The 27656-nt window shown below is 39.1% G+C and overlaps 1 protein-coding gene across 2 annotated transcripts in view; it reads right to left on the reverse strand.

The window, feature by feature from the left end:
* Positions 1-16471: 16471 nt before the first annotated feature.
* KCNJ6 (potassium inwardly rectifying channel subfamily J member 6) overlaps positions 16472-27656 on the reverse strand; it is a 150924-nt gene continuing 139739 nt past the window's right edge. For both annotated transcript variants that reach the window (XM_072341145.1, XM_072341135.1), the window contains one exon: positions 16472-19712. In XM_072341145.1, the coding sequence (XP_072197246.1) occupies positions 19387-19712 (326 nt within the window). In that variant the 3' untranslated portion in view covers positions 16472-19386. The remainder of the gene's footprint in view (positions 19713-27656) is intronic.

A 27656-nucleotide genomic window follows, 5' to 3' on the forward strand; every position in this document is an offset into this window, starting at 1 on the left:
AAACATCAGTGGTAAAATTTAGGGGAGAATGATTATGTGAGGCCTGGAAACTGTGAACTACTTTGAGGTTTATAAAGTTAACCAAGGGAAGATAGTCACTTTTTGTATGCTGCAGGAAGTGCAAGTAATAGGAGCAGAGCACGACATGATACAGTAATGATAAAAATCTAAATTCGGGACCTCGTCGCTGTGAGTTTTGGAAGGTGAGTTGGAAGCACGAGATGAATTTGGTAACTCCAGTTCTTCAAATTAATCAACAGAAATGATTTTAATGTGTTTGGGAATCTGTTAGTGAGCACCTGTGAGGAAAATAAATAACATGATGTCCAAAGGAGGGCTTCAAAAATGGGGAATGCTCTGAGGGAAAGGTGTGTGAGGGGCAGCTGAGGCCCCTTGGTGTGCTCAGCACAGAGCAGGGGAGCTGAAGGGAGGCCTGATGATGGCTGCAGCTCCTCAAAGAGACACTGGTAGGGCCTGAGGGAACGGCATGGAGCTGTGCCAGGGGAGGGGCAGCTGGGGGGCAGGGAAAGGGGCTGCAACAGAGGGACGTGGGCATGGCCTTGAGTTAATTTTCTTGTATAAGTTATGAATTGTCAGCGCAAAGCTGTATTCATGCATTCCGTGGTTGATGGTATACCTGTCATTAGTTCTTTCTGCCTTCCAGCTTCCTCCTTTGATACCCTTCTTTCATTCAAAAGAACAGCTTTCAGGAAAGCATGCTGTACATATTAAGTGAGATATGGAAATCACATAGAATTGTATGGCCTATCACCAGTGAAATAAGTCATGGCAGCTTTCTTAACCTTGAAGACCTGAGGCAGCCTATGAATCAGAGAGATTTAAAGTGGAGCCTGTCCTGTCGCTGCCCACACTTTTCTTCTTTTCAGTCTTTGTCTCTTGAAGTGCCTGAGGGTTTTGGTCCTGCCTGTGTGACAAGACCTCGTGCCTGAGGATGCTGAGATGTATTCCTTGGTAATCTGAGTGTTAGTGCAATCACTGAGCACATGTCCATAAAACTTGATTTCCAAGAGCACCTTTGGGAAGTCTGATTGCTCAGATGCTTGAGAAGAGACCTAAGTGGCCTCATCTCATCTGAAGCAACCTTTCTGCTCTGATCTTGAGTCAGTGTTGAAAGGACTCTCTGACATTTACTCAGTTCTAATTATTCACACGATTTTGTACATGTTGTGTCTCTCATCAAAACCTGTTTACATCTGTGGGAAATCCATTTTGTTCTTCTCCCTCACCTTTCTATGCCCTAATAAAATGAGCATAACTAATCGTTGTTCTTCCTGAAAGTGAATCTGCCTGATCATTGTTGATGTTCCTATTGATGTTTATAATAATTAATGGTTTTAGTAGTGTGAGGAGTGAAGGGCTTGTTGTGCCATAGTTCTTTGCTCTAGCTTCTTTTTACTATGTGGAAGTCAGCTGTAAAACCAGAGTACCCTGCAGTGAGATGATATCATTTTAGACATTAATCTCAGGAGATTTTACTCTCTTCCAAGTACCAGTTGCATGAGCACTGAATGTAGCAAACATAACACAACCTCCTCTTTTCTGACAAGATTTTGCGTATGGTTCTGGCCACTGGAAACCTTCAGTCTGCTCAATCTATGCCAGGTCATCATGAGTTTTCCTGGATAAAAGAAACGATGTGGAGATTTTTATGTCTTGCTGTTCTTTACCTCTTTCAGAAAGTAAAGCATAGGAAATTTAGTTTCAGTAAGAGCTTTTCCTAGTTTCAGTATCTGTTTTTTGGCTCTAGAACTTTTGGCTAGATGGATAGAAATGGTTGCAAAGCATGTCTGGAGAAAGTGTTTTTCTTAAAGCAGAAAACATTGGGAATTTAGTCTTTCTAATTGGAGATGAGTTGTAATTGCTGATTTGAGAAATGTAATAGTTAGAGATAATTGGAATTAGTGGCTAGAAATAGGAGCTTACCACAGGGATAGTTTACATAGTCCTATCTCCATCAAGCACCATCTATTTTACTGTAAAATGAAATAACTTTTATGGCATTTTGTGTTTTGTGGCTTTTCTTTCTTTTTTTTTTTTTTTTTTTTTTTTTTTTTTTTTTTTTTTTCCTGGACAAATATTAAAAGTTATTTCAGAATGATATTAAAACATTTCTTTAAACAGAAGCTATCGAGTTAGACAAACACCAATGTGTTTTTTTTCCCCATGTACATACTGGTAATACAATTATATTCACTTGGCACATACAAGTTAATTTAAACACGCTGGCTTTTTCTTCCCTACTGGCTCTTCTAATCTTACCCAATGTGCCACCTAGAGGCAGTTTTGGTGAAGCAGCCTTGAATATCTTGGTAAAATGTAATTTGTAATTTCCGTGAGCAGAAATAGTAATTTGATTATTAACTTACTGTTAAGAACAGTCTGTACAATGAACAACATGGCTGACCAACAACAAAATAAATCTATACTTTACTTCAACTGTCACATGAAACTTATGCTCTCATTTAGCTGCTTATAAGTGCTGCTGGTCCTCATGGATTAAGGATGGTAACAAAGGTGATAACACAGTAAGAAAATGTAATGAAAAGTGCTGTGATCACTCCAGAAGAACTGTTCTACCCAGATCAGATTTCAGCATTCACAGCTTTTTTCTCATGACGACGGAGCTGGAAGTCTTTCTCCTTCTCTGACCACCATTTTGCTCCTTCTCCACAGAGGATTCCTTTCCTTAGCATTGCCTGATCTTGGCAAAAAATAATTAAATAAATAAAAAAAAACCTGAAAAACCACAAAAACGCGAGAAGTGAGAGAACACAATGTATCTACTCTACATTTTAATTTGCTTAAATGTTGTTTACATTAGTTTAGATGAAAAGCAATATCACATTGTTCTTGACAGGGAAGTGTAAGTCTTTTGTTCTACTCCATCATCTTTAAAGCAAAGGGAACTGAATGGTTCCTGCTGTCTGTGTAACTGTGGCTGTGTAAAAGAGAACCAAAGTCATCTGCTTACATGGTTTCCTCTGTTAAGGAGGCACTCAGCGGGAGCCTGGGGCAGGGAAAGAAAGTATGATGCTATTTTAGAGGATGGAAGTTACAGCAAAGTGAATGAATGCAGGAACAATATCTGAGGTGACACACAGAAGGTGTGTCCTGTGTCCTTACTAGACATCAGGAAACAAGGTGAGGAAAACAGTGGCAAATCCTATAGAGGATGCATGGTGATAAACTTGGGCAAAGTTCATGGAAGCAGTGAGGAACCTGAGAGGCACCTCACCAAGCTGGAGAAGCCACCCAACAGCATGCTGTGTGCATTTGGCTATCTGCAGCTCAGCACAAAGATCCAGTGGGAAGGAATCAGAGGAGCGTGAAGAAAGGGTGGAGGGAGTGGAAAACTCTCATGTAGGGGGGTTGAAAAGACACGGGCTGCTTATTTAACAAGAAGGAGCAAAAAGCATAAAGTATACCTCCGTGTGACTTAGCAGAAACTTTTGTTCACCTGTTGATTCATATGGTCAAATAATATGAAATTATTTTCCTGAAAAATTGAATTGCAATTGAGAATGATAAAGTCAAAGCTTTTCTATCCTTCATACTGCTAAGCCCATTTAACTCCTTCCCCTAACTTTAACTGAAACCAAGGAATGAAGAGAAAGTGTTAGATAACATAGGGATAATGGTTAATAAAAAGGAATAATGGATAATTATGAGGAAAATGAACCCTCAGCCTTATAGACACTCATCAGACCAAATCCCTGAAAGTTAGGAGAGAACTTCCTTGCTACTTCTTGGTACAAAGAGCTGCCTGTGTTGCTTTCTGCTGTAGCTGATCTCTTTGAAAGTTCGGTGCTTGCTATAGTTAGGGACAAGACTATGAGGATCCTTTCTGTGACCATGTACGGGCTTTCTCAAAGCCTGCCTGTCCTGCAACCTTCTCCTTCATCACTGAATCCGCATTTGGCTTCCCTTGTATTACATAAAAAGCTTCTTGTACCCTTTTGTTGAATGTGGGCCAAACTCTCACAGCTGTGAGTTCAAGAAGGCATGTTTCAAAATCCGAATGAGAGAGGAGGATTTAGAAGGGGTAATAGGAGAACCAGGAAAAAGCAGATCTAAGCACGCACATTTCTACTGATTTGTTTTGCCTTTTGTTTAGAAAAAAAAAAAAAAAAGAAAAACAAAATGTGAAAATGTAACAAACTCTTCATAACCATCTGAAACAGGTTTCAGTCTAATTTGGTAGAGCGGCGTACTTGAAAAGTGGTACTTTAATTGGAATTAAAGTAGATTCTGAAAATATGTTTGTCCATGCCTAATTATAGCTGCTGCTCTGCATGTGTTTGATTTTGCAGCATGGATGGAGCGGCTATTTCATTTGGCTGCGTCCGTGTTGGCCTGCAACCTGCCCCCTCATTCACTGCATTCCGACACTATGTTTAGAAGCAAAACTATCCACATTGTAACGGGCCTCATGCATTGCATTTTGACTAGAAAAGTTAAAGCCAATTAAAACTCATGCCACAGCATTGATTTTTTTAATTTTTTTTTTAAATATCATTTAAAGTTGTTCCAAAAATCTATTTTGTCGCAGTCTGCTGAAACAGGCCTATACTTTATCCATTACATTTCTCTTGCATTTGATGCTGTCTCTCCTCAAGTATTAGCTTAGAAGAAAGACAGAATTTTTCTCAAATGTGGGTTTGTAGAGAAGGGAATGAAGTTTCTTCAGCTGCGTGGCCTTTTCATCCTCCCCATTACATTGGCAACACCTGTCTCTGGTCATGGCAGTGGAGAGTAAAGTCATGTGTATGCAGCTCCCTTCCCATATGCACCTGTGGCACTGCCAGCCTCTGGTTAATCTTTGTGCATTGTGACATTGTCTTGCATTCTTCCAATTACAGTTCTTCACTTTTTTTTTTTTTTTTCCCTAAATGCAATCACTTACAGGCACAAATTGACGTTGCAAAGAAGTGAAATTTTGTACTCTTTCTGTGAAAGGATATTACTGAAAGCACATTTTGATACTCGACAAGGAATTTAAAAGCCTTTGGCTAGAATGCAGTGAAGGTAGAATTTGTGCTGTATTTCTAGGGGCAGAGAAATAAAAGTTAAAACTCAGTCTGAGATGTTTCAGGAGAACATAATTCAAGAAAGGAAGATGCACACGGTTGGATAAAGTGCAGAGGCTGCAACTGTCAACACAGAAATAACTGAAAGTCAATTTGAGTTAAGAGACATGAGGGATGGACAGCTATTAATAATAATGAGACATTGAAAAAATCCCACAGCAGCCAATGGAAGAAATCTGAGAACGTAATGCTATTAGAAGGATCTGTAAAAATAGTAAGATATGTTTGCAGGGGCGATTTCTCGGTCATGTTGGTGGAGTAATGGAACATAAAATGTAAGTTTCTGGAGTTGGAGCATTGGAGGTCCATAAGCAGTCAGAACAGTGGAACTAACCAAAATCCATACCAGAGGAAAAGTCTTACAGAAATAGCTGAACTGCTGTATCAGATGACTGCAGCAAAATTACATCTGATCCAGCATGGAACACTTGTACATATCACTCAAGAGTGGAACGTGAGAGGAAGAAAGCAGAGTGGTTACAGCTCAAAGAAAGTAAAAAATCAGTTCTAGCCAATAAACAAACAAATAAATAAAAATATCCTTTGAAATCCATCTGCATTTCTAGTGCAATTATAATTTGTAGTGAGTAGGAACCATTTTTTATTTTTATTTTTATTTTTTTTTTCCAGTCATTGAGTTTGGACAAGAAATAGAAAAAAAATAAAGCAGCGCAGGCTCGGTGGAAGTCTTAATTGAGGCTGGTTTAACTGAGTGTTAAGGGCCACAAAAATGGTTCATGAGAAGGAACATCTCCCACAAGGACAGGCTGAAAGAGCTGGAGCTGTTTGGCTTGGAGATGAGAAGGGTCTGGGGAGACCTTAGTGTGACCTGTCAGGAGGGATATAAGAAAGATGGGGACAGACTCTTTTGTGATAGGACAAGGAGAAACGGTTTCAGACTAGAACAGGGGAGATTTAGACTGGGTATAATGATGATGCTGGCTGCTGGTCATTGCATAAGACCATCCCTCACCTGGAAGGAGGTGTGACTCCCTTAGCTCATCTCTTGGACAGTAATGCTTCATGCAGACACTGTGTTGAGCACCTTGGACTTAGGCTGGTATTTTTATATGGTTACTCATGTGCCCTAGTTATTACTGTTCAATGAGGGGTAAATATAACTGCTTTACAGCCCATCATGTTAAATGGCATTCAACCATAGGTCATTTACAAAATCAGATGGTTTTGAGATGATCCCGCAATGTGCTGAGTAGCTCCAATAGCGCCCATAGACTCTAATTTGGGAAAGGTATTTGTATACACCCACGACCTTAAGGAAGTGCCGCCGTTCCTTTGCCTAAAGACAAAATTTCCTAAACTGATGGCACAATGCCTTCAACTCTTATTTAAAAAAAAAGTCCTGAAACAATGCGAATGTTGATAAAAAGGTTACTGTCTTGTTTTGATTCCAGTGCATTCCAACAAAACATGATCAGCATAATTGCTGCACGTTACAGCAGTAGAATATGCATGCTGTTTGGAAGTTGCATTGTTGTGATCATTCTGTATAGCAGTGAAGGTTGTATTCTTTTGCGATTATTTTGTATAGCATCAACATTTTACTCAGTTTTGTACAAGGTACTAATTTTCTCTGATGACTTAGATTACTTTTTTTTTGCTACTATTGTTCCTTTTACTGAAGTTATCTAATGTGATGTAAAGTGTGGCACACAGGGAGTAATAATCTACTGACATATTGTAAAACTTTATCTGAATATTCTTTTTAATAGCAGCAGGAGACTGAATCATAGATAACTCTATTTCTCCTCTTCTTTGTTTCCATAACAAAATAAAATCATAGAAACAGATTTTCAGTTATTTAACAACTTAAGAAGAAGAAAATGTATATTAGAGATCAGGTGAGGGTGCTGGTACGTATTTTGCTGATTCATATTCCCAGGTTTGCTTTTTTTGTCTACTTTGCTCCTTTAGGTACATTTAATTTACATATCTATTCTTATTCAATTTCTGATTTTTTTTTTTTATATTAAAAACTTTGAAACCAATCATTCAGCCTGAATATTCAATCCAGAGGGGATATTCAATGATATAGTACCTTGAAGTCTTCATGCTCTCGTATGAAAAGCAAGAATCATGAATGTTCTTGCCCATCTTCCTTCTGTTCTTCTCTAGATGCACTGAATGTGCTGTTTGCAGTGGCTGGCATCCTTCTCTTTCCCATCTTGTCCCACCCTCTCACTTGGGCAGGTGCACCATCACTGGGAATTGGGGAGATGGCTTTGCAAGGAAATCTGAATGGTGTATCATCTTTGCTGTCTCTCGTTGGGCCACTGAAACACTGAACCATCATTTCAAGTTCTCCCTTCCACTGGCTTTCTTCTGCAAGGTCTCCTGACCACACAGACCTCCCGCTTGAATCCACTTCTTCAGCATTTCTACAGATTTATACCTTATGTTCCTCCAGAAGGTTCTGTGGGAATTAACTGTGCCTCTGTCCCTTCTCTACCTGTTCTTATCGCTATCCTGATCCATCCTTAACAAATATTCATTAGCCGTCTACTTGTAAATCTCTGTAATCTGCCTCTCCATTCCAGTTCTCAGGTGTCTGTCCCTAGGGTCAGCTTCACTAAGACAGAGATCAATGGCCCATAAATTTAAAGTAGATTTATATTTAAGTGCCTTTTTTTTTTTTCTTTTTGGTGTGTTATGAATTTAGTGGTAAATTATTGAAAGTCTTCCTTGCATTTCTCCGTAGCCCTGGAAAACAGCCCTCCAAAAATAGCAACACTGTGGTTTTATGTATAGCTTTAATATTCCTCCTTGCAGCTTCTGCTATTTATTTATTTATTTGTTTTGCGATGGTTACAAAAGCCGTAGTTCTGGATGTTTCCCATGTTTGCTGATACTGAAGCCTTACTTAACAATACTGCTACATTGTTTTATTTTCTCTTCATATTTAGCTGCTGCTTCTCATTTTATAATTGAGACTGAGAAAGTTAAGCTAAAATACCTAGGGGTGTAATTCGAAGATTATTTTGATTGCTTGGAATCATTTTTTGGCAACTGCTCAGAATTTAGATCGCTTTAGATTTTGATTTATTCCACTTTCTTTATAAAAATCAGGTAAGGTTGAGCTAGAGTTAGTTATTATTGGCTTTGCTGAAGAAACAGATGTTGAAGAACTTGAACAACAAGAAACAGTTTACCTTGGTATGTAGTGAAACGGGTGACCAGAGTTTGTAGAGGAAAAAGACTGATGAGAAAATGGACAGAGTGCAGAAAACTGAGTTGCCAATGGGGAAGCAGAATTCCTCAAAAATTAAGGTCAGCTTAAATATGAAACACGTTCAGATGAATACCCATTGATTTGAAATCTGATTATAGTATATTACACGGTAATTTAGCTTTGTAATACTTAGAGAAGGCATGAAGGAAAATACATTCTTACATAATGTGGGAAAGAGCCACTAGAAACTGGAAGGGCTGAAAAGGAGTTTCAAAATGTCTCAAAGACGCAGATAATTACCCACCGAATCCATTCATTGAAATTCTTTGTTTGCAGTTTATTAGCTGTCTTTCCCACATAAAACAGAACTCCACTGAAATACAAGTTGTAGAAAATATCTTCATCCTATTGTCCTATTATCTGACAAAACATTGTTTAATTTCAAGTACTCTAGCAGCAATAACAAAACTCTTCCTAGGAAAATGACTGGAAGCTGAACTTTCATATCTGTCTTAGTAATTTAGAAGCTTAAGAACTATTGAAAATTATCTTACCTTTTAAAATATAGTGTGTTAAGATAACCAACTTCTGCTATAGTGTGATCTTAGTGGCTAACGGTGAAGAACTATGCTTACAGAAGAGATGTGATCTGAACACGCATCAATTTTTGCATAGATTCATGACAGACCATTTCTGTGACTGAGTATCCTCAGTTTTCAGATGAGCATTTGTACACAGTCCTGTAGTGCCATGAAAGTAATGTTTGATGTATGCCTACACGTGTTGCACAAAGAGGTCATTAGGAGCCTAAGGTGCTGCATGCTCTGTGTTTGAGTTGTATGAGTTCTGCTCCTATCTGCAGGCCAGATGAAAGAGATATTGAAGGCAAATAAAACAGATTTATTCAGAATTTTACTGATTTTCTGATGAAACAATTGCCAGATAAACCAAGAGTTAAGTGAAATTTGCTGCCAAGGAATGTAGTTTGCCTTCTGCTGAGGTGAGTAGAATGTGAGTCAACTAAAGCATTCAGCTACGGCCTGCTTCCAGGTTTGAGGCTGAAACAAGATACTGACTTGTCTACACCTGCTGTACATCCATCATTTCTCCAAGTGCAGAGCCTTGTAGGTACACCACCTACAGGTGAATGCAAGCTCATAAAGCTACTGTTTGGTCTGGGACAAGGAAGAAAACACAGATCCACTTCTACCCATCCCAAGTTCAGTTAATACTGTACAACTGTGAAACTCTGTATTCAAAGCACATTATTATTATTATTATTATTATTATTATTATTATTATTATTATTATTATTATTATTATTTTATTTATTTTTCTTGGGTCCTGGAATTGTAGAATTGTACAAGAAGTACTCTGGAAAACCAAAGATGGAAAAATGGAGCCTGAACTCCAGGCTATGAACTAAGGACTCCAGGTCTTTACTAAGCTCCAGCCAATACCCGGCTGTGCACTTGTACTTGAGTGGATTAAACATGAGCAAATAAAGTCAAGACAATGTTCAAAGTTGTTTTTTTGTTTCAGAGGAATTTATTTATTAGCATCCTTCTTTTTTTTTAAAAAAAAATTAAATTAAAAATTAAATTAGGTCAATAGTTTTCCTTTAACAGTAATTTCTCATATATATTATTTAAAAATTAAATTAGTTGTCTGAATACAAAATTTTCTTGTGTTTCCTTAGCAAATATGCTTTCATCGTTATCCATTCACAGGTGTATTGAATTTATTTCTAGGGAAATAATGAAGACTTAAAGGTAGGCTAATAAGCCAAACTATCACTTTTTCATACCTACCTCCTATCTTCTCTTACTGACAGAATAACAAAGTAGATGTGATTATGAGAACAAGCAGGTAATTGCACTTCCTAAAGGTTGTTTTCCTGATTTCTCTTTATTTACTGGCTAGGATGATTTGTGCTGCATGCACTTATGCAATGTTACTGATTTATTCGTAACATTATATGTAATTATTTTAGGGTAGATATACATTTCTTATTTACTAACTCAATTGTGTTATCATTTAAATCTTAAATTAAATCATAATCTAACATTCTACAAAACTGCAGAATGACATGCAGAAATGCAGACAAGAATTGTTTGATATTTCAATAAAACAACACAGCCATGCCTTGAAGTGCTTTGGACAAAAGCTCTTTAGCTGTTTATTTTGCTTAGTAGCAGGAGTGCAACACTTTTGAAGGTTACGGGTGTCTTGAAAAGAAGAGATGTGGGACAGTTTTCACTTCAGTTTATTCACTGAATAAAGTTTCCACTGACAGCACGCAGCTGAAGTTCTGACTACAGTAGCATTTCTTACTCTACTGGAAATTATATTTCAGATTTGAGAGCTAATTTTTAGCTACTGGTGAAGCAATTAAGTCAAAATATTCAGTCATGTTTATCTAAAAATAATATTAATTTGCGTTCTTCCATTTGCAAGCTGCTCATTCTTTCTGGTGTTTTGGATGTGAATCAGAGGTGTGATTTCTGGAACACCTGGGTGTTTCTGTATCTACATTCAGGTAACCTTCTCCTTTCAACCTGCTGCTCACAGGCTGTCAGCTCTGATGATGTATTAATCATTCATTTCTTCATCAGCTATTCAGTTATTTCAGGTGGACACTTTCTCAGGCACAGCTACGATTTCAGCAAATTACTTTGTTTTTCAGTGTGAATTTGGTGGTAATAATGCACAGTTTTTCAACTCACCTCTTCCCCTCTGTGTATGTAAGATATATATATAAAAGAGATACGTATAGTTAAGAGCTTTTGTGAGTTCACAACAGATTGAACTGAGAATTCATAACCTGATGGGCAGAAACCGTAGAGGGAGGAAGGAGATCTGGGTAGTGCTTTTGCAGTTCCATATTTGAGATCATCTGAGATTAAAAAAAAATTGTTAGAGTCAGTTAGAGAAGAAAGTTGAGTCTACAGTTACCAAATCCCAGGTGGGCCCATGACATTTTGGTATGAACCTTTCACGAGTCAGTTTCTCTGGAAATGTTCAGAATGGCATATTGGGAACAGCTTTATTTTATCTGTAATTGAAGTCATAGCAATAACTGACTCATATTGCAAGGGTAAAGACGATGGTAGATTACTGCACTGCTAGATATCTCCAGCACTGTTTTATTTTTGCTTTTAAAAATCTCTTACTTAATCATCTTTAGGTAAATGGACATTAATGTGATGATCTGAATTTGTTCATTATCTGCGAAGATGTCAAAAATCTTTTTTTTTTTTTTTTTTTTAACCTATTTCCAGAAAATATCAACCTGAACAAAACATTTTGTTCCAGTATCTGAATGCTTTGCTGTGCTGTTTTGGAAGTGCAAGGGGAAAGAACTGTGAAAAGATAATTTATCAAGAAGTCTTTTTTTAAGATTCACAAGATTTTTCTATGAAGTAGTTTACTGTTTTGATCTAGTTCTAATGGCTTCTTTTTGAGAGGTCTTTTTTTTTTTTTTTTTTGTGGCCATAGGATTTTCATTTGTTTTTAGCAAATCTGAGTGTTGACACAAAGAGAGAATACACTGTCATTAAGAAAGGAAAAGGAAAATCTTAAGTATTTGAAATTAAACCACGTCTCTCTGCCATTGTTCAGGAAAATTTCTTTGCAGTTTTTCTTTCCTTCCATTTCTTCTCTGGCAAATGAGACAAAGCAAAGTTTGACTTATTAGTAATAGTAATGTAGAAGTCGTGATGTAATGGTTTTCATATTATGTGATCTTTAGGGGATTTTTTATGATGTTCATTCTGATTTAATATCTCCAAGGGCTAAAAGCTTTTCTAGAATCAATACTGTAAGTACATCAGCACACAGCTGATTTCTTCCTTGTCACATAAATGAAGGCCAAAGATCCTAAACAAAGTCTTGATTTTTTTTTTTTTTCATAGAATGTTTTCCCTCTTTCTTTTGAATTCAGTAAGTTTAAAAGGAATATTGTCATTTGCTTGTATATTGTATTTCTCAGGAAGCAAGTGCTAAATGTGATTCAAGTGATGAATTCTTTCCCTTGTCTTTTCTCATTATACAGATTTCATTTTGATGAGATGAGTAGTTTAAAAAATCGTGAAGCTTTAAAAGCTGTGGTTTTGGTTATACATTGCTTTATGACAGATATTTTTTATTTTTATATATACGTAAGTGCCTGAATGTGAAAAAAAAAATAGATGTGCATGTATAAAAAATAAAAAAATGGCCAGTAGTATCACTTAGTTTTCAACATGTGATTCCTTCCCATTGGCCAATACTTTTCTTAGGTTTCTTCTGTAGACTTTATACTTATTTGTATTTCTTCCATTCCCTTTCCAGGGACCTTTCGTATTTGCTATGAACATCTTCAGCCTTTTGATTAAAAAGCATTAACTTTCTAAAAAACACAGATTATTTTCTGTTGTTCTAAAGATGAACTCATTAGAAATGAGGAAGGATTGCTGACCCATCTGCTAACAGGTGAACTACAGCTTTCCCTACAGAAGCTGCAGGATGACTGCAAACTGCAGCTTACTTTTCTTGCCTCACTGCTGCGCCTTAACACCTTTTCTAGTAAACTGCCTTTGTGAGAGTCACACTGTACTTTATCACATTTGGCAGTGCTTTAGTGATACCTAATTTGCCTAAAAACATGTGCCTAAAACCTACTGCAAAATGGAAGGTTCTAAATGCTCTTCCTGTGGCTCTCTTAAGGCTTTGGCATGTATTTGATGCTAATGGCACATCACTGAGATGAAAGACCTTGCCTGACTCCATCATCTCCTAGGGAGCCCAAAAGCTGGAACAAAAGGCAGCACAAAGTTCTCATACATTCATCTCAGCAGATGGTCTCTCTTTTTTTTCCTTTCTTTTTTTATTTTCCAGAGATGCCTCCTCATTTATACTGATTTTGGTAAGAACTGATATACGTTCAACATTGCTGAAAAATACATTTAGAGACTTAGGAAATTAGCTGTAGCATCCCATCCACTTAAACCAAAGATATTTCTGAGATAGTAAAGTGACTTCTGTTATGGTCTGAGCTTGATGCATTACCATGATTTCAAAATGTAGCAGGTTGTGTTCCCCAACTCCAATATTACTGATATTTTCAGATTAGAGATTTCTTAGTAAGGTATCTTAATTTTTTTCCAGAATTATTATTATTATTATTATTACAATTATCATTATTATTATTATTTTACTGTGAGTTTTATTTGATTAGAGTTATGTTCTTGGGAAGATTTCTTTGGTATTTGATGAGCTCTGCTAATGGTGCAATGGTTCATCTCCACTTCTTCAGCTCAGCAGAAGGTTCTGCCTGATGTGGATCAAAGTGGATCCAATGAAGTGGATCCAGCACTCTATGCTGCACTGCCATCCTTCCTGAAGTACCACCTCATCCACCACATTGTTCATCCTTTAATATTTCAGGGAGAAATTTGGGTCCTTCAGGTTTCTATGGTGGGGAAGCAGGCAGTGTGGGTGGCTGAGAGGTTTTGTGCTCATGTGTCACCATGTGTTCCTGCCTGAGCTGGAAGAAATGCAGAGGACTCCAGTCCAAGCTTGAAAAGCACATGGGGGAAACTAGTGAAGTAACAACTCTCCACCAGTCCTTCCAGTTTAAAACTTCCAGAAATGCTAGTGCAAGTGACTACTTATAATAGTTTGAGGAGATTTCAGTGCAAACTGATAGCAAGATGGTGCTCGTAATTTCCAGTGGGGTACACAAGATCAATAGCAGTAGATTTGATCTCCTGCTGCTTTCTAAAATAAAAAGAAGAAAAAGAAGAAGAATTAAAAATAAAAAGAAGTTGGGGAGGGTTCTTACAGTTTTACTCCAAGAAAGAAACCTCAAAGCAGCTGGTATTATCTGCAAGTCCCGAATTTTTATACTGTATGGATGACACGTGTTAGAGGGGATGAAAGAAGAGCTGTGGTTTATACTTGTGAATTCGCTTGAAATAGAAAACAGATCTCACACTTGAGATGAAGTAGCAAGATACGCAGGTCTCTTTGGAATACTATCTTTGCGTATGATTTCTGTGTGCTTTCTACACGAAACTGCATTACAGCATCGGCTTGTGGGCAATAAATGGAAGAATGGCAAGTGTGAAACACATACTCTGTTACACTGAAGCTACCACAAGATTAAGGTTTCTGAAAATCCAGGGAAGCTGAGAAAATGGAAATGAGTGGAAGTAATGTTGAACCAAATACACAAAATGTAATGTACTCTAGAATGTGCAGCAACACCCCTCCTGTCCAACGGGCTAATCGCAGAAGTTTAAAATTAACTCAGGAAGCGTAAAAGACAATCATTTATTGTAAGTAATAAATAGATTTCCTGTCTTGTCCTTATGAATTGGATAGTGGAATGCTGCTTTCCAAGTCATTTCCAAACAACACATTTATGAGCTGAAGGAACAAGTGTGTAAGAGAAGCCAATGTTTGTTCTTGTTTAGTTAGGTCTGATTTATAGCCGAAGTAGTATCTGAATGAGGTAATGTGGTTGTTAACGGGGCTGATATTCCGAAAAGAAGCAGATTTTGGCAGACAGAAATTACAGCAATAGTAAGAAGTGGATGTTTCTCAGTGAGAATCTATGCTGTTAGCTGAAGAAATGTCCTACCCTCTCATTGTCGTTTTCAGCTTTAAGCCTCTAATTCACTTCAATTTCAAGTATTTAGAGCAAGTGGTAGAAATTCACCATTCGGATCTCCACAAGCTGGAAATCCCAGGTAGCCCCTATTTCTGCCACGAAGGTAGTACATCCATCCATTCTAGGCAGAACATGCTTTCAGCTCTGCACCAGTCTCACAGTGAAGCTGGTGTGACATAAAATGACTTGGCTTTCTTCCAGCTCCCAGGAAGGCTGCTTGAGAAAGTGGTGTTCAGAACGTATCAAGCCCAGACCTTGCTGGATTTGGGGCCCCAGGAGACATGCAAACTACTCACATTCGGAAGCGTAGGCAAAGGCTGTGGTGATGCACCACTGCAGAGAACAGCTGACTCCTGGACAAGGTGAGACAAGTGAATTGTGTGTCTCCTCTAGCATGAGGGTTGTACCTGTATCTGCCACGCAGCCGGGGATTGCCCTAGTCAATAGGATAGAGCCTCATAGGGACTGAGGAATTTTCCATCCTTTCGTTACAAATTTATGGAAGGAAGGATTTAAAGTTTCTTTGGTCTAGCAAAAGAATTCAAATATCCATCTGACCTTGGTGTGAGTGTTGGGAATCTTGTTATTATTATGGCTATGTTTGTTTCTTGGGAGATGTAGATGATAGGTCTTCCCTTTCCTCAGTAGTCTAATGCCACACAGTTGAGCAAAACAGAAACTTGTGCCCCGCTGTTGAAAAGAAGATGGATTTATTCCCTGTTTTTAGAAGGCCTCAGCTTCTTCTTTACCTTCAGCAGAGTACGGGCAATGCCAGAACTAGGCACCTCTGTGCACGAAAGCTGGGTATGTAAATCCAGAGCCTGTCATGAGGTAACTTCAAACAGTCCACCAAGCATTTTCCCTTTTTGCAAGCACACTGTACTGCTTGATTTAGCATCTGCCTGCTGGGAACCCTTCTATGGCATAACACCTCCTTCCTCCATGTGGCAAAATATGTTCAGAGCTCTGCTAACTCAGGGCTGTGTAGTCTGCTCTGTGTGTGCTGCGGGCATAGAGACATACAAGCTTATAGCAAGGCCATTCACAGAAGCAGACATTTCACGTTTGACAAGCAAAGTTACATTTGTTGGGATGTCTCACATCAATGGCTGTAGTTCTGTAGAACAAAGATCTAGAGAGAGTGAGAGGAAGCAAGAGATGACTCTGCAGTGAAGACTTCTGTGCATGAAGTCTGTATGAATATCTGCAGCATTTTTGTTTGCAGAAGGAAATGAGTGCTGAAGTAGATGACTGAAAGTCTACATTTATCTCTGGAAATTCTTTTGATCCTGCAAATTACAAGATACACTGAGACAAAGACATCAAACATGTATTAGTGAAGTATATGGAGACATAATGGATCTCTATAAATTCTGTAGCCAATTAAATAAAAATATTGCGTTACTAATGTTCCTTAAATGTGATTTGCCAACAATATTCCCGTAGGGCACTGATATTTCATAGGATATTGTTTAGGGTCAGGTGATGAAATTCTCAGGTTGTTATAATGAAAACGCCACTCAGCATATACGGCTTGAAAATCCATTGTTAATTAACAGCATTCAATTCTTAATTGTCTTTTTACCAGTTCAGTTGAAATCATTGACACAAAATACATTGGTAAACTGATTAATCAATCATTGTAGAAAAATAGAGGTGTTTGATAGGGACATTCTAGTACAAAGTTTACGTGAAGCTTCCCCATTGAAAGCTTTGGAGGCTTCTATTTTTTTAAGCTTATGTTACAAAAATGAGATTTCATAAACTTTACAGTCCGTGCTACATGAATACCAAAGACAATAAAATACAGAAGGGGAGAGAGAAAAAGACAAACACACACACCTTAAGCTTGAAGTGCCCTATTCACAAAAATATAGCTTACACATGCGCATGCCCCAGTGGCTTAAAGTCTATTTTTTTTTGTGCTAAAGGACACAAAAAAGGTTTCAATAGGGCCCTGAGCTGCTGTTCTAAGTAACACAAACTTTTCTTAAACTGCAGCAATGAGTTATGGAGGGGCCCAGTATATTCCAAGAGCAAAAAGCAGGTTTATCCTCAGAGGAATGGTTTGCTTTCAGCTCATGCACCTTTTGCCAGGACTGCAGACTGACACAGATAGGCTCTTGGCTACCCATATGCTATCACTAGGTTCTCTGCTGTAGAGCTTCTGTCCTCCAGCAGAGCTTTGAGGTGATCCTGCCTTACAAGTGCTAGGTGACATTACAGATGGGTTGTGATGGGTCAACAGGAGGACTTGACTTGTTCTTATTCTGGGCAAATGACCAAGCTTTAAAATGTCTGCAGCAAAAGGAGTTGTATCTCGTGAAACCTCAGTGTAAATAACCTTTACAGAGTTGATAAAATCAGCCATTCTGAACCGTTGCTTGTATCATCCTGCTCTGTGGAAGCCTTTAGAAAAGATGCTCAGAGCTGAAGCAAGACTTCCTATCCAGCCTGCATTAACCATCCCCAGCGTGCAAACCTATCCCCACCCCTTGCTCTTCCTCCTTGGCATTAAGCACAGCGGGAAGACCTGCACAACTCCATGGATTAGCCACACCTGGTGAAAATTTTCAAGGGGCGGTTGTTTCAGCAAGAAATAGGTAATTACTTGAAGTGAAAGCTATATCACAGTGCAAAATTTCCACTTGCCCACTGAGTTTCTCCTGAGGGTTTCTTTTTTAAAATAAATAAATAAATAAAAATTCTTTCAATTTCAGTGTAAATGTTTCTGTACAAAAGATGCTTTGGACTCCCTTCAATGTGCTCCTTCTTTCCAGAGTAGGCAGGTATAAGAGTAAAAAAAAGCAACAAAAACAGAAAAACACAACAAATGAAGGCTGCAGCTTCCCTTTCCTTCACTGACAGAAATGTAGTAGTGGATGGGCCTAGAGAAAGCCAACTGAGAGCAACATGACCTGTGCTGAGCATGTGGCATTTAGCACACCCAGGCCTGGCATGACCCACCGAGTGGGTTGGCTCTGCTCTGGATGCAGTCATTGGAGTGTGAGCTATGCAAGCTGACCCTGCCCCGTCAATTCTGAAGTCATTATGTTAGGGTATACAGGATTTGTAGTGGTTTATGGCAGCCAAGGAGCTGATGTAGGGACCCCCCTCTCCTGAGCAGAGGTGGCAGGATCTGTGTGTTTTTCTGAGAAGCCCTGTTGAAGCCTGTCACCCAAAGATGGCATGCATTTTGTGATTTTTTGGGACCCATTAAGCACCGGTGCTGCTGGCAAGTGAAATTCTTCCAATGCAGCGTCAGCTGTTTCCTTCCTGGCCTGGTAGTTGCTATCTGCACACAACAGGCCCACTTGGTTTCCAGAGGCCTGTGCTGTTCGTGCATCGAACTACTTAATTGAAATCCCATGGTTTGACTGGGGAGAAGGGAGGTGCTTCCCTAGATATTGCACATAAAGGCTGGTACCTCCGCATGAAACATGCTTGCTAGATTAGGAGTATGCAGGAAATTCTTGTTTGCCACAGTCTAAATTTAGGTCCAACTGCTGAGAAAATACCCAGGAATGATTTGCCTTGTTTGTAAACATTTTCACAGTATATCAGTAAGTATGTTACAATTTTTCTACCCTGCCCTCTCCCAGACTTATGGCTTTTTAGAGTCAATAAAATGACCTGTTTGGGAAACAGTGAGGTACTCTAAAATAGCTGCCAGTCTGGTATGCTGAAGAAGGATGTCATGCACTAAAAGAGCCGTAGATATATGGGGGGAATCAATATGACACTCTGGATATTAGAAGAGCTTACTCAAAGGGTAGCATGTTTTTGCATCCCAATATTTCTAGAACTCGTTTTCTAAACCTATGTAAATTACACATCTATGTACATTATTTAGAAGTTCTTTACTACAGTACTTTTGTACATGCGTTGTTTATTACTAAATGTAAAGAGAAAGTAATTACATAAGGCATATGTACAGTATCATGTTGGGGTGCAGATCCCTCTGCTCACCATTCTCTTAAAGCTGCAAGGCCCATTTTACAGAGGCTTGTCATCCAGTTTGCAAAGCTGTCCTGAAATGCATAAAAAAATCCTGGATCCAAGGCCCATTGCTTTGATGAACATCAATTAGTCTCTCCTTTTTATTTACCTTGTTTGTATTCCATTGGCTTTTTTGATACTTTGAAGAAACCTGGAGGTCTGAACTCAGAGAAGTGCAGAGGAAGCCAGTAGTCCTTATCAGGGTGGGGATGGAGATTCCAGTGAAAGTAATGGGTATTGCAGCTTTAACCTACATCTTAGCTTAGTCTGTGAAACTCTTGAGTTTGAACTGGGCAGGTAGATATTTCGCATCTGAAGTATTTATTTTCCCAGAATGAATAATGACAAGGAAGAAAAATAAAAGCATGTGGAAGAAATAAAACGGGAACATAAAGGGAAAAGATAAGGAAGGTCATGTGGCCCTTACACCTCTGGTTCTACACTTTGGACTCATTCTCTAGGTTTGCCACATCACCATTTCTTTCATTTTGGTCTTCTTGATTCTTCTCTTCCTCTTCAGTTTCCAGCTCAGCATGCTGGTCCAGCTTGCTGGAAACAGACCAAGTCAGGGGCAGTTCTGCTCGGCTGGCCATCTCTGCCAGCTCTTTGGCACTGTAAACTGGGGTGTTGGTCTCATATGTTTCATGAAAACTATTGTAGTCAACTTCGTAAAATCCATCCTCCAGAGTGAGGACAGGGGTGAATCGATAACCCCATAGGATCTCACTTGTAACATATGAACTTCGAGCTTGGCATGTCATTCCTGTAACAGAGAAGGAAGAAATGCTGTTATAACAACCCACTGCTTTCCCAAAACCTTAATTATTTTTTCAAATAGGCGGAGAAGTGTATGTAAAATGACACATGCCAGAAAAGTAATAGGCTTGACCTCACACGAGGTTTAGCTTAGAAAGTAATTTTATGGTGTGTAGCCTTCTTCTATGTGTATGTATATTAGCACACAGTACATCCGTGACCAAAGTCTTAATATTCTTTATTAAATGCAGTTCTTCTTCCTGTGTTTAATCAGTGAATGGCTCACCTACTGCTGAGTTTCAGACTGCTTGTTGAGAATGTGTATGATTTCCTTTTGTGACCCTTTTGTTCCCTGACAGATGACTTGTGTAACAAACCCACATCACCACACTCAGCAGTTGCCAAAGCTGAGGAACTTCCGTAAAATCTTTTCTCTTTTGGAGCTAAGTCCTGAGCTTATGATCCACAGGTTGGCTTGGTTTCCCAAGGGATTCACCTTTTAATTACTCTACTTTGACTTTAGGGCTGTACAAACAACAGCAGAGTTCCTGGGGAATGTTGTAATAGTGTGTGGGGTTGAATTTAGATTAGGGGGGCTATCTTCTTTGTTACCTTCCTTTCACAGCTCTGCTGAACATCGCTCTGGGAACTGCTGTAGTGCAACAAATCTGTAATTTACTAGATTGCATTAAGAGACATAGAGATAATTCTGAGTTCAGGGTCTAATTCAGGGTGTCCTCTGGCTGAAAAAAGTCTGGATGTGGTGGGGAGCTGTGACTTGGAGAACATGTCCCATCTGAAGCAGAATACTCAGGGAAACAATAAAATGCTGTTGCTCAGTAATGGAAGTGGAAACTCAGCAGACTAGGAAAAAGATAAGGAGAAAGGAGTTTATGAAGCAAATGCATATTCCCAACAAAATGTGTTTACATGGAGAGGGTGTGATGACTTTAATTATTTGTACATTATTAGCTACGTATTCCTAAGCAAACCTCAGCTAAATGCTGTATGCCAAATACTTATTAAATACTGATATATAATCTCCAGATAAGTCTCCAACACATCAGCTATTTAGAAGAACAAAATCTTTCATTCTGGGAGTACAAATGACATCCTATGGAAATGGATGTTTCTCTACTGTATGATGTGACATGGAGAGTTTCAAGAAGAGCAAACGTGGATAGCTTAATGTTTCTGATCTTTTTCAGGACTGTACTAACTGCTCTTGATAATTCTCCCCTTATTCTCTTGAACCTTTTCTTTAGTCTAAGGTAACTCATTTCTGACAGGTGAAAGCTGCTGTGCTTGGTACTCAAACTTTTGCATTTATACTGTTACATTTACAAAATTATTTGCTGGCTTTTCCCATGCTGTGGTACTTCTCCAGTACTTCTCTCCGCATCACAGACACTCAGGAGTGGTGACTGAAGCTTTAGCATGAAAACTGTCTCACTTTTTCTACTTGCTAGAAAAGCAAACATACTTCTGCTATGCTTACCAGTCTTCTGTTTCCCTGGCTGGGCTACTCAGGCCTTCATTTTTCTTGCTTTTGCAGCATAGGTCATATTTGCATTTCACTTCTCAAGTAACACACAAGCAGAAATATAAAAATCTTACCATTTTACTGTTCATTTCAGAGGTGTGAAGGAAGAAGTGACACCGGATGTCATATGACAAAATTGTTCATTGCGAGATTTCCTGTAAGATTTTTAGACTAAAGGAGATCATCTTCCACACAAAACAACAGAGGAGCTTGACAGCTCACAGAGCACTACACAAGAGACAAATGCGCTAGATGTGCAGCACCTTCCCAAAGCACCATTTCCTTTCATAGAATTGTTAAGATTGGAAAAGACCTCTAAGGTCATCCAGTCCACCCATCAACCTATCATCACCATGCCCACTAGTAATGTCCCTGTGCAGAAATCTGGAATAGATGTTTGATAGGACCTCCCTGCTTCAGAGATGGTGGCATCACCAGACTGGAGGCAGAGAGGGCTGGGAGCAGCCAGTACTGATGTATTCCTGTTGTCTCAGATCTGTCTCTGGTCTGGCTTCCAATCAGATTCTTTGGCATGATGAGACCAGTTACACCTGGATGGGTTGTCCTGATGGAGCGTGTCATCCCTGACACTTATGTGTTTAATTCCTTTACTGGAGAAATTTAACTTTAAAATGAGCAGCAAATCTGAAAGTTTCATTAAAAAGGCAATAAGATTAAATTAAAAAATACCGAAGTGCCTTCAAAAGAGTATTACTTTCCTGCGTTCTAACCAAGTACACACTGTTCCTGCTGTTTTGCTTAGGAAACATTAATTTGACCACTGGAAAAGAAGGGAGCAATTTTCTGCAGAAGTCAAGAAGATTAATCAAAATATGCTTGAGTTACTGTTCATTAAAATCTAGCTGAATTTGAAATTTTGATCCATCTCTGCATTTTAATTTAGTCTTCCATTCCCACAGAGATTTAATACCTGTTCATTTTCTGTAGCTAGACAAAATAATTTCAGAGCCGGAATGAACAAATCAGGACTTCTGAAGCAAACAATTTCAAATCAAGAAAAAACTGAATCTGTCAAGGTGTGTGTGTATGTGAAAAGACTTTAAAGGCTTAGATTGCTGATACATTAAAAAGTCTCTGAGTGGACCACAGTGATTCCAGAATAAAATGTCCCACAGTTGCAGAGACCCTTGAAGTGATTGCCAGTGAACCTGCAGGCATCTGGAGGCAGAACAGAAAGATTACTGCAAGGCTATATTTCATGGGGTTACCAGCTTGTGTCTATGCTGGCCCAGGGTTCCATAAACTTGTTCCTCTATCATATTTTGTCTAATACATACATTTTTAATTTTACATTATCGTTTTAAATTGTCCTAAAAAAAGAAATGTGGCTCTCATTGTTTGCTCTAAATTCTGAAGTTTATGGATGAGGCTACATTTTGTGTGAGGGTGTTTAGGACTTCGGGTTTACAAGTATTGTGTGGTTTAGTCAGAAATCATTTGGTTTACGTGTAGCCAGAGATCTGCTGTACAATGGCTTTAAAAATAACTGTGGTTTGACATTTTGACTAGTGTTTCACTTCAACTGGATCCCTTCTGGGCAGATGAAAACTGGATAAGGAAATTTTGGAGCCTCTTAGCTCAGCATTAATTGGACTTCTTCAAAATTGGCAGAGAAATTAGAAGACTCGAATAATTCATCTTAGATTAATTAAAACTCTGACTGGAGGGAGCGGTCTGTTCAAGCAGGAGCATTGCAGTCCAGTGAAGACCTTGAGACTGGATGCTCAGGCCCTGCTAAGTCCCCATAGCTGAGGGGTGTCAAGTGAAGCCCAGGTGCCTGGTGGTGACCGAAGGACAATCTCGGTTGTGTGGGGCAGCTGCCAGCCCCGTAAATCCTTGTGAAGAAGCTCCACAGCCTCCTGCTCCATCTGTCTCAGCTCCCTGGCACTCTAGAAAGGCAGAAGCAGGATTAGGTTGCACTGCTGTGGGCTTTATCTTGCACCTGTTCATCTAGCTGCATGTTGGTCTTTCAGCACACTGTGAGCTGACCTGATGGTTCCCCTTGGCTCTCTCACTCCTCTAAACTCAAATAATTGGCCCTAGTATATGTGGTAGTTTTCTCTTAGGTCTTACTTAATAACAGTGTTTTGGTCTTTCTATTTTATGTTTACACGGGCTGCAACATCATAACTAAGTGTTGTTGGGCAAATTACCTCTGAAGTAAAATTAATAGCCATATTACATTATTATGATGGTTATTATTTAATTATGCGTAATGCAGTTATAACTTGGTGAGCTGTAGCCACAGTCATAAAAACTGCCATTTTATCCTGAAAGAATTGCACTGTTGTGGATACCATTCCTTGTCTCATTTCCTGGGTCAGAACTATGCAGAATGTCACAACTGAATTTTGGTCCTTTTACATTATAGACGGCAAAATAAATTATGGGTTTTGGTGAAGGAGATTTTTTGTTTTTTGTTTTTTAAGTATATAAGCTAACACTGCAGCATTTTCACAGTTTAGCTTTCTAACAGGAACAAAAAGATCCTGCTGACAGAGCTGGGATTAGTTCCATGTATCTGAAATCAGACGTTAGTTACTATTTTGGATAATCCTATTACCATACAGCCAATTCACCTAACATTTCATTTATTCCCTAAGTGCTTATTATTCTTGTTCAACAGGTAAGGAGCCGAACAGCACGGAGCCTTGAGCTGCTCTGCGAAGTGAGGAGTGTCTTGTGAGCAGAAGGTGGCCTGCTGAGCATCTTTCTGACCACCTTAAAGTTGACACACAGCTGTGGCCCCAAGGTATCTATTCCAGGGTGTGGATGCTGTGTATTTATAATAGAATCATAGAACGATTTGGGTTGGTAGGGACCTTTAAGATCATCCAGTTCCAACCTCCTGCTATAGGCAGGGACACCTATTGTACTGAGGGACACAGTTTAGTGGGGAATACTGGTGATAGGTGGATGGTTGGACTGGATGATCTTAGAGGTCTTTTCCAACCTTGGTGATTCTATGATTCCATGGACTGGCTCAGTTTCTGTGCATCCCATCAGTAATTTTTCTTGCAGCTAGGATGTGAGGTTTTATCAAGCTTATTATTTGCAAGAGAGTCTATGAGAATGACAAAATAATTCCCTCAAAGCTGTTGCTGATATGAGGGCAAGGTTATAACCCCACCTTTGACTGCCTATAGTTAATGACAAAATTGATGACACCTCCACATTCATTACTCTTGTAAAGTTGCCCTGTGCATTTATTTTGAGGTTACAGACTGTTTGTGCTGTCTGCTGCTATTTAGGCTTTTGCTTGCCACTGTCTCGCAGTGGTATAAAGGTTTGCTGTGGTAACCCAGAGTGACTTGGTGCCTATCCTCACAGCACTCTTAATTTAAGATTTTGTGATCACTTATGCAATGATTTGTTGTGTCATGTACACTTGCCATGTATTATTTCACTTTGCGATGGGAGTAATAAAACGTTAGAGGAATAAGAATCAGAGTCAAATATACATTTGGTCTAAAAATCTGTGTTGTTCAGCTCTTGGTCAGTGTACTGCAGATTAACCATGGGATCAGCCTCCCTCAGCTTTTGTGCTATTTGGGGTAGTTTTCAAGACAACAGAACATTTTATTTTCAAATTCTGCTCCTGTGATAAAAAATATCTTGTAAGAGACATGATTAAATGAAATGGGGGAGGTTGCAATTATTGCAGCCAATTTTTGACTGCATCATCTTGGCTGATGGTCACAATGTCAAATGGATTGTAAGGTCCAACTTAATGTGGATTTCCTCTGAAGCAGGCTTCCTGCTGCAAAAGATTGAACCAGATTCAGTCTTTGCATGGAAAGTTTGCTTCACGATTCAGCCCAGAGTGAGATCTCAGCAACAGAAGAGTGGAGTGGCCACAGAAGGCCGTAGGGTATCCCCATTTCTGGGGTAAGGAGAGTTTTGCTCTTTCATGTGAGTAGTGAATTTTGTACAATGTCTCAGCTGGAAGCTGAGACTTCCAGGTGTGTGTGGGAGCACACTAACTTCAGCCTCTCTTTAGTTGTAACATCCTCTTCTGAGTATTCCTGTAGAGATTTCAATTTACTTTGTCTAAAAGTTCATTTGTAAAGCAAGAACCTTTTACAACCAAACACAAACATTATATAATTCTCTACTCCTGGAGATTATTTTCTGTAACCTCTATAACAGCACTCATGATGACACTATTGCTGTAGGAGTTATGAAGAAAAAGGGGATTCTGACTCACAGCATCAGAGCCAACTTTCACACCTCACCTTCTGCACAGGTCAGAAAATGGGTGTATTTTGCTTAAACACCTTGATGGCATCGATATTGAGGTAACTAGATGAATGCTCACCTTATCTCTTAAACTCTGGAATGGCACAGTGACTTTCTGTGCTTGTGCTTGAACAATGCTCCTGTGTTTATTAAGTACCAGCAGTGTACTACAAAGAGAGATTCCTTGATTCTAAATTCTATACGCAGTTCATCTTGGATCAGTCAAAGCATCCTGCTTTCATTCTGACTTTTCCAAAATTGATGTATTAATGGAACACAAATTAGTATAAGATGACCATATTTTGGTCTTTTTCAAAATATTAAAAAAATGCACACATTTGTTTCCCCTGGCAGAGATTTCATTGCCACTGAGACGATATTTTCCAATGGTTAAATGCTCCATTCAAAATATTTAACTTAGTTAATATTTCTCCTTTCAAGAATTATAAAGAATTATATCATAGGATATCTTGATTTGGAAGGGACCTGCAAGGATCAATGAGTACATGAAATTTACTGAATATTTTGTGTCTAATTCCTTGCTTTCTGGTTACATGTAGCTTAGTCTGAGGAAGGTAGAAAAGATTATCCCAGTCGGTCTCCAAATGTGCTGCCATTTTTAGCTACAGTACCCGCATACATTCTCAATAAACAGCTTCTCAGAGACACAGTACAATTACCATTCAGCCAATATTTAACCTTCATTTAGCCTTATATTCAGGCCATGCCCAGCAAATCAAGCTTCCTGATATGTATGAATTTAAATCATTTTTTTCAGCCGTGTCTTTTCAAATGGACGATGATTGCATTTTTTTCTGCTGACTGAATCTGGGAAATTCGGTATATCAAATAATGCAGCATCTAACCATGGGGAAAAATGCATGGCAAAGATAGATCTCAGATTTCTCCCTCCTACTCTGCCCTCATGAGGCCTCATTTGGAATACTGAGCCCAGGCCTGAGGCCCCCAGCACAAGGAAGATGTTGGGTCCAGAGGAGTGCAACAAAGATGATCAGAGGGCTGGAGCACCTTTCTTGTCAAGATGCTCCATCTGTGGAGACACTCAAGGCCAGGTTGGATGGGGCCCTAGGCAGTCTGAGCTGGTGGGCAGCTGCCCTGCCCACGGCTTTCCTTTTCTGTGGGCTTTGAAGTCCCTCCCTACCAAAAATGATTCTATAGGAGAGGAGATCCCACTCAAGCATCATTCTGCCAGTGTGTTGCGATGCCATGCCACAGCTGGTTACCTGCAGTGTGGCCTCTGGCTGGGAGAAGCAAAAGGGAGTCTCTCTTCCTCTAAGAACTCTGAGTCCCCTGTTCTCATCTCTCAAAGGACACTAGGAAAAGCTAGATTTGGATAACAGGAAGCTGAAGAAGCCACTGTCTGAGCTGTTGCATTACTCATCTTGGGGAACAAAGAGGTAGACTACCTCATGTTCCTCACTGATCTGCAAAGACTCGAGAACTGAATGAGATCACTTCCTCAACTGAGGGTTCCTGTCTCTCCACCCCTTGCTGGGGAGGTAGAAGATGGATATGGGATGGATATAGATCCCAGGAAAGAAAATAAAAATTATGCCATTATGCCAAGGGATGGCTGAGAAAAATAGTAATGATAATAAAAAAAAAAAACTACAGTAAGAATGGTGATTTCTGTGAAAACAGCATTTTTATAATGGCTTGTACTTGCTGCACATTTGTGCTGTCATGCCTGCAAGACAAGAATTCTGTTAAAATGTAAGTGAACTTTCTCACCTCTTGCAACACAGACTTCTTAAACATATAATTTCAGTTTATGTGTCTGGATGTTTTTTGTTTCTCTTCTTAGAATGGTACTTAAAAAAGAATAGGACATCCACTCTTTGCTCTGTGCTAAAGATTAGCGACTTAGAGCTTTTTATAAAAATGTCACATTTTACTGTGGAAATGTTTCTGAACCCAGGATTACAGACAAAACAGTGTGAGCACGCAGCTTGGTATGCTGTAAAATGTAGGAAACAAGAAAGATCACTAGCTTTTTGACAGCAAAATATGAGTCACCCATGAAGTATTTGGTGGCTGTTTCTAGATTTGTGGCTAATGGCATTGCTGAAGCCTGGTTTAGCTGTTGTGAAGTAGGAGGAGGAGATGAAAGAGAGGTTGGGGTAAAGC

This window comes from Excalfactoria chinensis, chromosome 1 (genome assembly GCF_039878825.1).
Source record: "Excalfactoria chinensis isolate bCotChi1 chromosome 1, bCotChi1.hap2, whole genome shotgun sequence".
NCBI classification, from domain to species: domain Eukaryota; kingdom Metazoa; phylum Chordata; class Aves; order Galliformes; family Phasianidae; genus Excalfactoria; species Excalfactoria chinensis.